Here is a 15,279-nt window from a genome sequence, read left to right on the forward strand (position 1 = left end):
GATTGGTAGAAGGATTAGAGGGGACATTAGTAAAACCCTTTCCACCCAGAGGACAGTGGGTGTCTGGAATTCATTGCTTGGATCGGTGGTGGAGGCAGAAACCCTCAACTCATTTAAAAAGGTACCTGGATCCGCACCTGAAGTGCTGTAGTCTGCAAGGCTACGGACCAGGTGCTGAAAGGTGGGATTAGATTGGGCGGCTAGTCTTTTCAGCCGGCGCAGACATGATGGGCTGAATGGCCTCTTTCTGTGCTGTAACTTTTTTATGGTTCTATGGTACTGCAGCCATGATGTTGTTGGGATCCATAGCCATTGCATGGAGAGAATCGAATTGGATGAAGACTGGTTTCTGTGATGCTGGGAACCTCAGGAGGAGGCAGAGATGGATCATCCACTTAGCACTTCTGGCTGAAGATGGCTGCAAATGCTTCAGCCTTGTCTTTTGCACTCATGTGCTGGGCCCTGTCATCCTTGAGGATGGAGATATTCATGGCGCCTCCTCCTCCAGTTAGTTGTTTAATACCCCACCACCATTCATGACTGGATGTGGCAGGACTGCAGAGCTTTGATCTGATCCGTTGGATCACTTAGCTCTATTGCATGCCACCTCTGCTGTTTAGCATGCATGTAGTCTTACGTTGTTGTTTCACTTGGTTGACACCTCATTTTTATGTATGCCTGGTGCTACTCCTGGCATGCTCTCCTACACACCTCATTGAACCAGGTTGGACCCTGGCTTGATGGTAATGAGGGATATGCCAAGCCATGAGGTTATGCATTGTGGTGGAGTACAATTCTGCTGCTGCTGATAGCCCACAGCGCTTCACTGATGCCCAGTTTTGAGCTGCTAGAGCTGATCTGAATTTAACCCATTTTGCATTGAGGTAGTGTCACAAATGGAGGGTGTCCTCAGTATGAAGATGGGAATTTTTTCTACAAGGACTGTGCAGTGGTCACTGCTATCAATATTGTCTGAGTTAGCCATGCTCACTAGCACTGAAATTTGAGGGGGAAAAGTAGACTTGGGATGTGGGTGACACATTATATTGCCCGTGCATAGTTGATCTGAGAGCATGAAGGATCAACCATGTAGTGTGGAACTGAAGTTATATGTAGATCAGACTGGGTAATTGCAGCAGGCTCCCTTCCCTACAGAACATCAGCAAGCCGGTTTCTTTGTGACAATCCAGTAGCTTTCATGGTCACTTTTTTTCTGCTGCTAGGCTATAGAATTCAATTTCAGAACTTGCCATGGTGGGATTTGAATTTACAATGTCTGGCTTGCGAGTCCAATGCCATGACCACTATATTACCATACCTCTTCAAATTTGGATAACATATATCCATGAATATGGAGGCACAGTAAGATTGTAAAGTATTCCGAAAATTGGGCAACTGTATCAGGTTGTTCAAGCGACTGTTCCAGGTTGCATTGCAAGTCACCGAGAAAACTTGAGAGTCTGGACCAAGCTTCACACATGGAGAAACGAACTCCTGAGGATAGATGTTGTTGGTATCTGTCACTTGGGAGATCTTATAGCACACTGCGGAAACCTGAAGCCAAGGGCTGGCGTTGACCACAGCTGGGAAAACTAAGGTGACCAAGAGCGAGACAGTCAGTGGTGGCTGAAGGTTCAATTTACAACGGCACTTATCCTAATTTGAAACCATCCAAACTTTATTTTGAAATTATTTAGAAAACACCAAGACTGTTGGAAAATGAAGTCCAATTTACTTTTTGTTGTTATTTTCACAATGTGAAATGCAAATTTTCAATGCTGGAAATCCTCTGAGGCAAGTTCAAGCACGAGAGGTGTACAAGTGAAATTTCTTGATTGTATTAGGTCTTCACTTCAAAGACTCAATTGCTATTTGTTTACTAGTTGGAAAGTAGACTCTGGAGGAAAAGGCTTGTCTCAGCATGGCACCAGGCAAATCCTAAATCCACCAATAAGGGGGCAGCACCGAGGGAAAAACCCTTGCCAAAACAGCAAATTCACAAGATGCAAACACATAAAATTACAGTAGCAACCAGCATCACAAAGTAGCACTTCCTTGTGTATCAAATAGGGAAAAATTCTGCAAGCATTTATTTATTTACATGAGTTTAGATAAAGAAAAATACTTCACAAGAAAGTAGAATATAGGAATGCTTAAGGAAAATGAGTAATCCCATGAAATTCAGAAGATTATATTAAAATAAAGTTTAGGGAAATAAAAGGGGAAAAGATATTACATCCAAAATAGTTTGCAGATCGGAATGTGTTCATTAGTTTGACTCTGAAAGTGAAAAGTACATCTCAAATATATTTTATAAAAATAGATTCATACACCATTACAGTATCAGGAGACAGACTGAAGTAAAGAAAGGAAAGACAGTGCATTTATATAGTGCCTTTCATATCCCCAGACCATGACTAAGATCTTCACAGCTAATGAAGTACTTTTTTGAAGTAATGTAGGGAAACATGGCAGCCAATTTACACACTGCAAGGTCCCACAAACAGCAATCTGATCAATTACTAGATAATTTGTTTTCAGTGGAGGAATAAAATGCTGGTCAGAACACCAGAAGAACTCCTCTGCTCTTCTCAAAGAAGTGCCATGAGATCTTTTACATCTACCCGAGAGGATGGACAGAGTCTTGGTTTTAACACCTGATGAACAGTGCAGAATTCCATCAGTACTGTACTGAAATGTCATCTTACATTATATGCTCAAATTCCTGGAGTGGGGCTAGAAACCATGACCTTCTAGAAGGGAGGGACAGTATTTTCTTTCTGGGGGTGGGAAACGTACGTCAGGACTGTTTCCGGGTCCAGATCTTGCCCCCTGGGGGTGGGGGGGGGGGGGTAATAGTCACAGGCCCTGATTTTGATTGGGCGGCCTCTTACTTGGCTTGGAGACGGGCCTAGCGGCCAATTAGCAGCCACGGGGCCGGGAACAGAAGTGGGACTGAAAGACAGTAGGCCCAATTTAAACCCACAGTGGCAGCCATTACTGTGGCTGCCCATTCATCCATTGCATTTCTTTCTCTACTACTGATGAAGCAGGAGAGGCAGAGGCCTGGAACCCTGGGCAGGGCTATGACTCATTTTGCAGATGCAGACCTGGAAGTTCTCCTTAAGGAAGTGAGGGGGAGCAGGGAGGACCTCTTCCCACAGGGTGGCAGGAGGAGGCCACCCTCCCAAACCAAACAGGCCTGGATCAAGGTTGCCGACGGAGTGTGGTCCAGTGGAACTGGCTCCAGAGCAGGAAGATGTTCAATAATTTTATTCACTCTGGCAAGGTGAATGCAACCTCCAACCCTCAGGACAGGCCTCTGGGTATTCAACATCTAGCACGCACACCAGCTGAGAAGCCTGAGGGAACAAGCTGCTCCTGAACATGCAAGAAGTGTGCACCCAGTGTGCTGACTCCTCAAAAAAGGCTCAGAGCCATAGTGCTGCTGAGGACCTGCCAGCACTAAGACATTCAGCTTATATGTATGAACTGCTGTCATTGACCATGCAGGCCATCAGTATTTAATCTCTCTTTTCTCGTCCTTGCAGGAGAAATGGGCACAGAATGACCATGAGAGGGCCCAGACAAGAGGAGGGGGTTCTCTAACTACACACCATCACAAGCATGAAAGGAGGAGACATGGAGATTGCCCTGGTCACAGACCACCAGCAAGTTGGCAGAAGTGAGTTGGGCTAACAAGAAACTGGAATGCGTACATCAAGGTGGTGCAGTGCACTCCACTGCGTCCAACAGCATGCTAAAGTCTCAGTACTGCAGAGGCTACTGCTCTCCAAGACTAGTTCTCATGATCTCTTCTTGTGTCTCCCACAGGTTCTGACATCCAGAAGCAATGACCAACTCCCGTACCAAAACTGGGCTAAACGCAACCCGAGCAGACCCCAGAACAAGCACAGTCACACCTTACAAGCGCACCCCTACCAGCTCAGATACAGTCATCTCAAGGGGTCCTCAAGCATGGATATATAGGGTGGCAGTGGGTGAAGAACACATCACTAGTGTGCAGGAGGAGGCAACAGAAGCAGCTGTGGGCAGTGCCCTCGGAGGATGGAGGACACATACTGCCATGCGCAGATGCAGGGTCTCGGGAGTCACAGGAAACAAAAAGAGTCTCTACTTAGATCTGCAACAACAGATGTGTTCTCACATATCAGAGTTCCCTGAGGCAGTGTACTGGCATGGGCTGAGGATGGAGGAGTCCATTCAGCTCATGTGCGCCAACACAGCTTAGATCTTTGAGCACTAGCTCCTCCACTGAGAGAGTGGCTAACCTCATGGAGAGCCATATGCAGAAGCACTCGGAACGCACGCAGGAACTGCGCACTGACGTTCACAGAATACATGCCACACTATGTAGCATTGACTGGTCAGTGGCACTGCTGGCACAGAGATGTTTGGCATGGATGCCAGTTGTACCCGAGTTGGTGGACCCCTCCAGCAACCCAGAATGCCAGCCAAGGGCTGAGGCAGTCACCGAGGGTGAGGGTGCCACCCCTCATGGGGCTTCATCGTCATCACTGGCCTCCTTGGCCACTCTGACTGAGGGGCCAACTGTGCAGCAGGACCCAGTGACAAAGGCTGCCCCTGCAATGGTGCAGGTACAATAGCCTCTGGAGTTGCCCCCACTGTCACCTCCATGTCGAGGACAACAGTCACATGCATCTCAGCTGCATGCAGAGACAAGCGATCAGTCTGCCTCAACCTCCTCAGAGACCACATGGGGAGCACCACGCATAAGTGGCCGACAGCAGAGGCCATCGCATTGGGCAGAGCACTGAGTGGATCACTGGGGTGTCTTCTACTTGTCTTTATGAGCACAATGTAAATATTGACACATGATGCCAGACGCATGAGCCTCCTTTTATTAATGTGGGACAAGAAAATAGGTATGAGGTGGTGAAGGGCAGCAAGGGTCCGTGTACATTAACGGTAAACCCCTGGGCAGATGTGCATCCTCCACTGGCAGTAAGGGTTTACATGTTTCTGTCTGCACCTTCAATGGAAGTGTTAGCACAGGCAGCTCAGTGAGTTCCAGACCATGCTGTTCCTCCTGGATCAGAGGGGCTCAGTTGAAACAGGCCTGAATAAGATGATCCCCAACATTAATATAATGTGAATAAGTGTGAAATGATCCACTTTGGTGAAAAAAAACAGAAAGGCAAAGTATTTCTTAAATGATGAGAGGTGAGGAAGTGTTGTTGTTCAAAGAGACCTGGGTGTCCTTGTTAGTGAGTCACTAAAAGCTAGCATGCAGGTCCAGCAAGCAATTAAGAGGCAAATGGTATGTTGGCCTTCTGTGCAAGAGGATATGAGTACAGGAGTAAAGAAGTCTTGCTGCAATCATATAGAGTCTGGTGAGACCGCACCTGGAGTATTGTGTACAGTTTTGGTCTCCTTATCTAAGGAAGGATATACTTGCCATAGAGCGAGTGCAACGGAGGTTCACCAGACTGATCCCCAAGATGGTGGGATTGTCTCAAAATAAGGGGTGGGCCATTTAAGACTGAGATGAGGCGGAATTTCTTTACTCAAGAGGGTGGTGAATCTTTGGAATTCTTTACCCCAGAGGGCTGTAGAAGCTCAATCATTGAGCATGTTCAAGACAGAAATCGATAGATTTCTGGAGACTAATGACATCAAGGGATATGGAGATAAAAACAAGAAATGCTGGAAATACTCAGCAGGTCTGGCAGCATCTGCGGAGAGAGAACCCAAAACGTTAACTCTGCTTCTCTCTCCACAGATGCTGCCAGACCTGCTGAGTATTTCCAGCATTTCTTGTTTTTATTTCCGATTTCCAGCATCCACAGTAATTTGCTTTTATTTAAGGGATATGGGGATATTGGGTTAAAATGGTGGAGCAGGCTCGAAGGGCCAAATGACCTACTTCTGCTCCAATTTCCTATGTTCCTATATTCTAGTGACATCCTGATGAGACCAGAGAGCCCCACGCCAGGCCTGTCACCTCCCTGTGCAGCCGGGGCACTTCAGTGTTTTGCTCCTCTTCTTCCTCTGATGACCTCTGTCATTGCAGGGCCTCACCCTCTACAAGGTCCATACGTCTCTGGTGGGCAATGTTGTGGAGTGTGCAGCTGAAGACCACAATGAGAGAGACCCTTGCAGGAGGATATTGGAGGGGCCACCTGACCGGTCCAGACACTGGAACTGCATTTTGAGAAGCCCAATGACCTGTGCAATGGTTGTGCTAGTGAGCAGATGGCTTTGGTTGTTGCACCGCTGTCTCTCTCTCTCATAAGGGGTGAGTAGCCATCTCTTCAAGGAATATCCCTTGTCCCTTAGAATTCATCCATGGAGACTGGGGGTGGGAGGTGGTGGGAAGAGATGCAGTAGCCTGGATTGGCAGAGAATGAATGAGTCATGGCGGCGTCCAGGAAAGCAAGCACACACACTGAGGAAGCTCTTGTGTGGTCACAAACCAGCTGAACGTTGAGTGAGTGGAAGCCCTTCCTGCTGATGAATCTCACTGGCTGCCTTAATGGCCACATGGGTGCAATTGATGGCACCCGGAACCAGGGGAATGCAGCAATGGTGGTGAAACCCACTGCCCTCTGTGCCTGTGAGGCTGCATTTGTCGAGAATTGAATGTACTCTCCAGTTCTCGCAAATAGGGCAACAATGACCTGTGAGATGCAGTGGTGTGCAGCTGTTTGCGAAATGTCACCAACATTCGCAGCTGATCCTTGGAAGGAGCCGAAAGCGAAGACATTCAAAGCCAGAGTGACTTTGACAGCCACTGGCACAGCATGGCGAGCAGTGCTGTGAGGTGTGAGGTATTCAGCAACAAGGTTACAAATCTCTGTAACCATCTGCCTGGAGAGCCACAGTTTCCTGCAGCACTGATTCTCTGTCATCTCAGTCTTCGGTGGTTGAACGTATTGGCCTCCATTGCCTTCCTGCCCTTCATCCCTCTCCTCTGTCCTCCTCATGCCCAGGCTCTGGCCTTTCTGTGAATAGTGTTGCTTCTCATTGCCACAGGACCAAAATCTGAGAGTCGTGCCGCCATTGCCTTCCTTGTGTTCAGGTGGTCCCCTCAATTGTGTCTGGAATCCTTGCCCCCGGCTCTTGTGGGCCCGCGATACCCGTAAGGTGACAACACCTTGCACTGCCAGAGGGCTTACTGACCACTCTCCTGGCAACCTGCACTGAACCGATGGCAGCTATGTGCCGATAGCAGAGTTGCCCACTGCACTGCTCTGCCTCTCATAGGGCCCAACTATTTCCCTGGGATGGCCAAACCCAGTGTGCAGCCCATGTGCCCCCATCAAATTCAGAACATGGCTCGCAACATCTTCTCAATAAGCTCCAACAGTCTTAATAGCTGCTGTTAACAGATCGGGTGGGTTCCCGGGGCCGACCTCCAACTGCCCTGGTGAAGCTCGCCGGCACCGGGAAAAGTGTTGGGAAACTGGCATGTCGGCCGGCATTTTCATCGCCTGCTTACCTCCGTTCCTGCCCTGGTGGGGCCTAAAAATTCAGCCCGAGATTGCGACCACTAAGCTGTGGAGGACATCTTAATAAGCAATGGAATCTGTGTAAGCTTGAGGCCAATGTAGTACAGCATAGAAATGGAGAGTATGCCCAGCTGCACATCAATGAACCGCTGCCTCCATTTACACCACTAAATCTAGCTTCCTCACTTGAACAGCAGAATTTTGGACACACAGAAACTGGTGCTGGGATAAGTTGGGTTTAGTAGTATAAGCATGGAGTAATCTTGTGAAGGCAGTCTCCTGGAATCTGAACTAATGTAAAATTGGATGAGGAAATAACTAACAGAGAAATTGTGATTTAGCCAAGAATGAAAAGTGTTTTTGTTCTAAAATGTTTAACACCTTAGTTACAGGAAAGGGAATATTAACTGATTTTAGCAGCTGTCTTCAGAGAGCAAGAAGTTTACTAGTAAGAGAGAGAAGGGAGTGCCAGCACATACTTAGAAAATAAATAATTTAATTTCAACTTTAATGTATTTATCGATATCCCAGTACTAACAGAGTGCTAACTAAAATGGATAGGTTGAATATGAAACCTTTGCAGCATCACTACTGTTCTGTGATAAAGCAGAGTCCATTACTTTTTAAATTTCTGAATGTTCTTGTACAACAGCCCAGAAACAAAACCTGTTTTGCATTTAACAATTCATAACTGAATAATTCCTTTAAAGCTAGCCCCCCTATTAACTAGGCACAAACGTAGTTTAAAACTTGAGGATGCTGAAATATTGTCCCAAGGAGAACAATCAATGAGGTGCTTGATCCCATTGGTTTTAAGAAAATTAAGTGCTTTTGACTGATTGGTACAACTTCATCAGTGACTTTCTAGCAGAATGGGAGCTGTTAAGAGCATTATTAGACCAATCATACTCAGTTTCACTTAAATACTTCAGCATTGTCGACAAAACTGAAAGTAAGACATTTAAAAGAAAGAAAATGGAAAAAATGCACTGCAAAATATGTTCCAAAACTGAACAGATCAAAGGCACCTATTTAATTATACTCAACAGAATTCCAAATTTAATATTTTATGTTCATTGTATAACAAAGTAAACCAAAGCCAATAAGAATAGCAGTTTAAACCAAAACACTAACTTGTCTGTTCAGATGCTGACTGATCTGCTATTTATAGGGCATTTGCAGGCGTACTGACAGCACGCATTGAGAGAATTGACCCCACCAGGTCAGTGATCTTCAAGAAAAGTGCACTTAAAATATTTATAGAAAATGAAAATAAAATATTGCTACCAAGGTTCAATATATTTGTACAAGTTTACATGTACATCTTCCTGCCAGACTAATGAATATCAAGCTTTTTTTTTTCCTGTTGGAAGAGATAGAAGAACATTAAGTGCCAGCATGAAGGCACCTAAGATTGCAATGTAAAGTTTTATAAGAAGAGGCAAGTATCCAACATTACTACAAATTGTAAGACAATCATTCAGCGCTGTTATTGGACAACTGCTGAAGCTATTCTAATGGCTTTGTTATATGTGATGGTGACGCTTCTCTGATTTCTGTCTTGCTTCAAAGCACAATAAACAAATATTCATGCATGCTTACATACTCATAGTCACACATCTGATCTGAATATTCAATTGGCATGCAAAAGCACCTCAGGAAGCTTTCCATCAACTTCAGATACAAATAAGTTCTTTTTTCAGTATCACAGTCCAGTCAATTAAAAATTCAATGTAAACAGAAAACACACAAAAACATTAAAGAAATAGGACTCCAAAACATGCACTGCTGCTTCGAAATGAAATCTGGCAGAGAATGGATTTGAACAGTGTGATAAGAATTAAAAAGTTAGATAATGGAATTTTGGCATTTATTGCTAAAGGAATAGAGTATAAAAGTAGGTAAGTGTTGCTGCAACTGTACAAGGCATTAGTGAGACCACACCTGGAGTATTGTGTACAGTTTTGGTCCCCTTACTTGAGGAGGGATGTAGTTGCACTGCAGGCAGTTCAGAGGAGGTTCACTAGATTGATTCCAGAGATGAGGGGTTTGTCTTATGAAGAGAGATTGAGCAGTTTAGGCATTTACTCTCTAGAGTTTAGAAGAATGAGGAGATCTAATTGAGGTATATATGATGATTAAGGGGATGTTTCCTCTTGTGGGGCAATCTAGAACGAGAGGTCATAGTTTTAGGATAAGGGGTAGCAGATTTCAAACAGAGATGAGGAGAAATTACTTCTCTCAAAGGGACGTGAGTCTGTGGAATTCACTATCCCAGAGTGCGGTGGATGCCAGGACATTGAGTAAATTTGAGGAGATAGACAGATTTTTAATTAGTAATGGGCTGAAGGGTTATGGGGAATGGGCAGGAAAGTGGAGTTGAAGCCGAGATGAGATCAGCCATGATCGTATTGAATGGCGGAGCAGGCTCAAGGGGCTGAATTGCCGACTCCTGCTCCTAGTCCTTATGTTCTTATAATTTGGGAACACTGAATACTTAGACCAGGAATCCCTTAGAAGAGAGAGAACTTGAAGTAGGTTTGTGCACTGGAATGCTATATCTGGTTTAGCTGTGAGTTGAGTGTCCATGATGAAGACAAGAAGTTTTTTTTACCCCTGGAGCTTTCATAAGCAGCTCACACTGCACTGAGACAATCATGAACCCCCAACTGCTCCCAGAGACTTGATTTTTTTTCCTTTTGATAAGAGGCTGTGCTGGAACAAAGCCACTGACACTTGAATCACATATTCTGCTGGCTGATTATGTAATGACGTTGGTGAGAGCCGAGTTAAAACATAGCTTCAAAGAATTCTTCCCCAGGTTGGAGGAAGAAAGCGAGAGCCAGGGAATAAAGGGCAGAATAGGCTTGAACATTGGAAACAGGCCTTATTTCAGTTGCAATTTTGTCTTAAATTTTACTTAAAGAAAGGAAGTCCTTCTTTGTGCTTTACTAACCTGTATGAGTTCTTCTATGCCTCTGTAATTCATCGCTCCGTGTGAAACGTTTGCCACAGAAGAGCCAGTTGCACACAAATGGTCTCTCACCAGTGTGCCAGCGAAGATGTGCCCGTAAGTGGGAAGTTTTCCCATAGACCTTTCCACAACCCTCCATGTGGCAAATGTGCTGTTTCTTCTTCCCTGGTTCACTTGAGCCCCTATTTAAACAGAAATTACAATTGGAAGTTTCCAAAAGATAAAGTAAAGCATGCCAACATTTTCTGTAAGCCAGTCATCCTTTGTGAAAATAATGCAGCACTCAAGTATAAATAGTAGCTTCTTTCTCAACAAATTGCTGAAGCATTAAAAGATAGGGCAATTTAAAACCATTAAAATTAACATTCCTCCAGTGGCCCAAAAATTGTTCAATTGTTCCAGCAGACCCCTATCAGAAATTCAGTGGGAGACCACTGGAAAGGGAACAACTGCTAGTTTGGCTGGGACCTAGATACATTGAGTGCTGGCCTTATGTTTGCTTTTCCAGGATGGCCTTGTCAGGGCAAAGTTTCCACCCACCTCAGGTTGGTGATAAGAAACCATAATAAGGGTACATACAATAAACACTTATGGAAAATCAGAGGCAGTCAACATGCATTTATAATGAGCTACCATGTTTCATTAATCAATTGCTTCCAGGAAACCACAGTGCATAATCAAAGGGAATGTTCCACAGGAGATATATGTGGACTTCAAAAAGAAATTGGCAATTATTTTAACGAACCCTATAAATATCAGCTGAAGCACAACTCTATTTAGGCTGCAAATATAATCATTCCACAATGTAACCAGTTTTATTTTCAGTTTCTTTTGCAATTTTTATTTCAATTATTTTTTCCATTTCCCAAAAGTTACTCCCCTCTGTATCCTTAAGATTCTCAGGCATTAAAAACAGGAAAGCTCAGCGGCAGATATGATTTATTTTGAATGATTCCACCTGGAATGTTATCCCAACTTCTTGTTTGAAATGCTGACTCATGTATTGGTTGCACTTTTGGCGTTAATATGGAGCACTGCTAAATTAACCTACTCGGAAACACACCAGCCATTTATCAAGAAATTTCACTTATGGTATTATTTAACTTCCTTTCCAGAAATGACAATGACTGGCAAAATCTGCCCCCTAGAGGCACCAGGGTGAACCAGTCAAGACCAAATTTGAACTATGGTCTCCTGAGCAAGAGTGCAAGATACATCTATGGCTCTTGGCATGTCACTACTAGACTTAGTTTACTTTTATTAATTTCCCTCAGTATGTTGCTCAATGCACTGGAGACAAATGGAAATATGAGAACATGCCAAAGCATTAATAAATAGCACTTATCAGATTGTGACCAAATGTAATACTTAGTGAAGTTTCATGCTTCAGTGGAATATGTAGTCCATGCTCAGTACCATATGGTATATGTATTTCTTATTTTAAAACAAGACAGACAGGCAGTTGGACAGTCTTCGAAAAATCACAATTCAAAAGTAACGATGACAGTTCATTACTTTTAACTGAAGTCGAAGTAGCAGCAGCCCATTTTAAAAACAAGCCCGTACTCACTTTGCACCCCCATGCATAAAAATGCCAATTTTCTAAGTATAATTTTAAATGAGCTGGAGTAAAAATATTTGGTACAATTTCAAAAATGTTCACAGAAAGTCTGATAAATGACGTACAAATTTCAAAATACAGCCCTTGAAACCACTAAGCCTTCTTGGCCCAAAGCTATAGTTAATTTAAAAAAATGTAGAGATAATGCGAGAGATCACGGTGATGATAGCAGGGATAAAGCAATGGCAGAGAGAGGGAGAGGGAGTAGTAGCAGAGTAGGTCTACAGATATTAATTAAAATTAATAGTTTAAACAAAGTACCAGATAGATTCTAAAAGAGGGAAGAGTTTTTTTAGATCATGGAAGGGCAGCTGCAACCTGTTGCTTGCAATTCCTGCACCATTGGGGATCTTCAGGACACTTCATGTGTCTTGAGCGACCATGTGTGTAGGAAGTATCTCCAACTGCTTCAGCTTGAGCTCAGGATTTCCAAGCTTGAGGAGCAGCTGGAGTCACTGTGGAGCATCAGGGAGCAGGAGAGTTTCCTGGATCTTACTTTCCAGGAGATCAGCGTACAGGTAGGAGGAGTTCAGGAGTTCAGGTGGGTGACCATCCGGAAGACTAGGAAGAGACAGGAGGTGCAGGAGTCTTCAGGGTATGTGCCACTCTCAAACAAGTACTCAGCATTGGAGATTGCTGGGAGTGACGATACCTTGAAGGAGTCCAGTCCAGACCATGGCACCAATGGGCATGAGACTGAACAGGAGGGAGCAGCAAAGTGTAGAAATGCAGCTGTTATAGGAGATTCCATAGTCAGACAGGCATTTCTGTAACTGTCATCTTGAGTCCCGCATGGTGTGTTGCCTCCCTGGTGCCAGGGTAAAGGACATCACAGAGAGCGTGCAGGATATTCTGCAGGGGGCAGTGAGCCAGATGTCATGATACACATTGGTACAAATGACATAGCAAGGGCAGGTATTGAGGTCATACACATTCAGATTTTCAGGAGCTAGGGAGGAAGTTAAAAGAGTAGGACCTTGAAGGTAGTAATCCCCGAATTACTCCCAGGGCCATGCGCTGGCAAGAGTAGAAATAGAAAATTAGGGAGGATTGATGTGTGGCTTAAAGCATGGTGCAAGAGGGAAGGCTTCAGATTCTTGGGGCATTGGGACCAGCTCTGGGGCAGAAACAACTTATTCAAAAGGAATGGGTTGCAACTCAACAGGACTGGGATCAGTGTCCTCACAGGGAGGCTCACTAGTGTGGTTGGGGAGGGTTTAAACTAAATTGGCAGGGGGATGGGCACCAGCATATAGAAGTGGAAAGGAGGAATCAGGTGCATAATGCGAGTGTGTTGGACAGTACTAGAGAAGGAAGTAGCTCCATATTAGATAGCAGACTGAGAAGGGCTACGAGAAATGCAAATATAGGATTTTAATGCATGTTTGCAAACACACAAAGTGTGGTGAATAAATTTGGAGAGCAACAAGCACAAATAGCAGTATAGGAACATGATGTAGTGGCAATAACAGAAATCTGGATTAGAAATGGTGAGGACTAGGCACTAAATATACAAGGATATAAAGTGATCCGAAAAGAAAGGAGGAAAAAAAGGAGGTGGGGTGGCAGTGCTGATTAGGGAAGACATTGTACTGTTGGAAAGTGGGGAATGTCTTTGAGGCGACAAGGAAAGAATCCATTTGGTTAGAGTTGTAAAGCAAAAAGGGGATGAAGGGAATGCAGTGGATGTTCTCTATATGGATTTAAGAAAGCGTTTGACAAAATACCACATAAAAGGCTGGTAAATAAAATTGAGGCTCATGGAATACGAGGGTCAGTGTCCAACTGGATACAAAATTGGCTGAAGGACAGAAAACGAGTCGTGTTAAATTATTGTTTTTCAGACTGGAGGATGGTAGACAGTGGTGTTCCCCCAAGGGTCAGTGCTAGGACTACAGCTTTTTTTTTACTGGATTTGGAATACAGAGTAGAATTTCAAAATTTGCCGATAATATCAAACTTGGACGAGTGGCAAACAGTGATGATACGAATCGCCTGCAGCTGGAGATAGAGTAGCAGAATGGGCAGACAAGTGACAGATGGAACTTAATACATTCAAGTGTGAGGTGATGCATTTTGGCAGAAGAGATAGGGTGAAGCAATATAAATTTAATGGCGCAGTTCTAAAGAGTTTGCAGGAACAAAGGGACCTTTTTTTAATTTGTTTGTGGGATCTGGGTGTTGCTGGCTGGGCCAACATTTATTGCCCATCCTAACCTGGGGGTGCTTGTGCATCAATCTTTGAAGCTTGCAGGACATATTCAGAGAGTGGTTGGCAAAACGTATGGGATCTTGGGCTTCAAAAATAAAGTTATTGAGTACAAAACCAGGGAAGTTATGCTGAACCTTTATAAAGCTCTGGTCAGGCCCCAACTAGAGTATTGCGTGCAGTTCTGGTCACCACACTTCAGGAAAGATGTGAGGGTCCTCGAGAGAGTGCAGAGGAGATTTACCAGAATGTTTCCAGGGATAAGGGAGTTTAGTTGCAAGGTTAGGTTGGAAAAGCTGAGGTTGTTCTCCCTGAAGCAAAAGAGATTGATGGGAGATTCGATAGAGGTGTACAAGATTATGACAGGCTTAGATAAGTTAGACAAGGAAAAATTGTTCCCATTAACTGATGGTACAAGGACTAGGAACACAGATTGAAGGTTTTGGGCAAGAAATGCAGGGGGAATATGAGGAAGAACTTTTTTACACGGCGAGTGGTAACGACCTAGAACTCGCTGCCCATGAGGGTGGTGGAAGTGGAGATAATCAATGATTTCAAAAGGTAATTGAATGGGCACTTGAAGGAAATAAATTTGCAGGGCTATGGGAATCAAGCAGGGAGTGGGACTGACTGGATCTCTCCGTGGAGAATCAGCATTGATTTGATGGGCTGCACAGTCTTCTTCTATGCTGTAAATTACTTTAATAATGGCAGAACTGTCAGTGTTCACTGTTATTACTCCATTGAAAACTGACAGCAACTTCGGGAGTCTGCATATACACAGAACAATCCATAAATCTTGAAGTTGATGTCAGTGATTCTATGCTTAACCAGAGGGTGTGCTGTTGAGATCTAATGCAATCAATGGGAAATCTTTGAACCAATGATAACCTCTACTCTTACATTGTTGAGTCTTGTTGGTGAATGGTGATGGTTAACAGTGACAGTTTCACAAGAACAGGAGGTTGGCAGATATTAAACT

The 15,279-nt window shown here is 44.2% G+C and overlaps 1 protein-coding gene across 2 annotated transcripts in view; it reads right to left on the reverse strand.

Annotated features, from left to right (window-relative positions):
* The window catches only part of sp4 (sp4 transcription factor), a 108,483-nt gene that overhangs the window by 36,337 nt on the left and 56,867 nt on the right, over positions 1-15,279 (reverse strand). For both annotated transcript variants that reach the window (XM_068008935.1, XM_068008943.1), the window contains exon 5: positions 10,450-10,649. In XM_068008935.1, the coding sequence (XP_067865036.1) occupies positions 10,450-10,649 (200 nt within the window). The remainder of the gene's footprint in view (positions 1-10,449; positions 10,650-15,279) is intronic.

Source organism: Heterodontus francisci, chromosome 2 (assembly GCF_036365525.1).
Source record: "Heterodontus francisci isolate sHetFra1 chromosome 2, sHetFra1.hap1, whole genome shotgun sequence".
In the NCBI taxonomy this organism is placed as follows: domain Eukaryota; kingdom Metazoa; phylum Chordata; class Chondrichthyes; order Heterodontiformes; family Heterodontidae; genus Heterodontus; species Heterodontus francisci.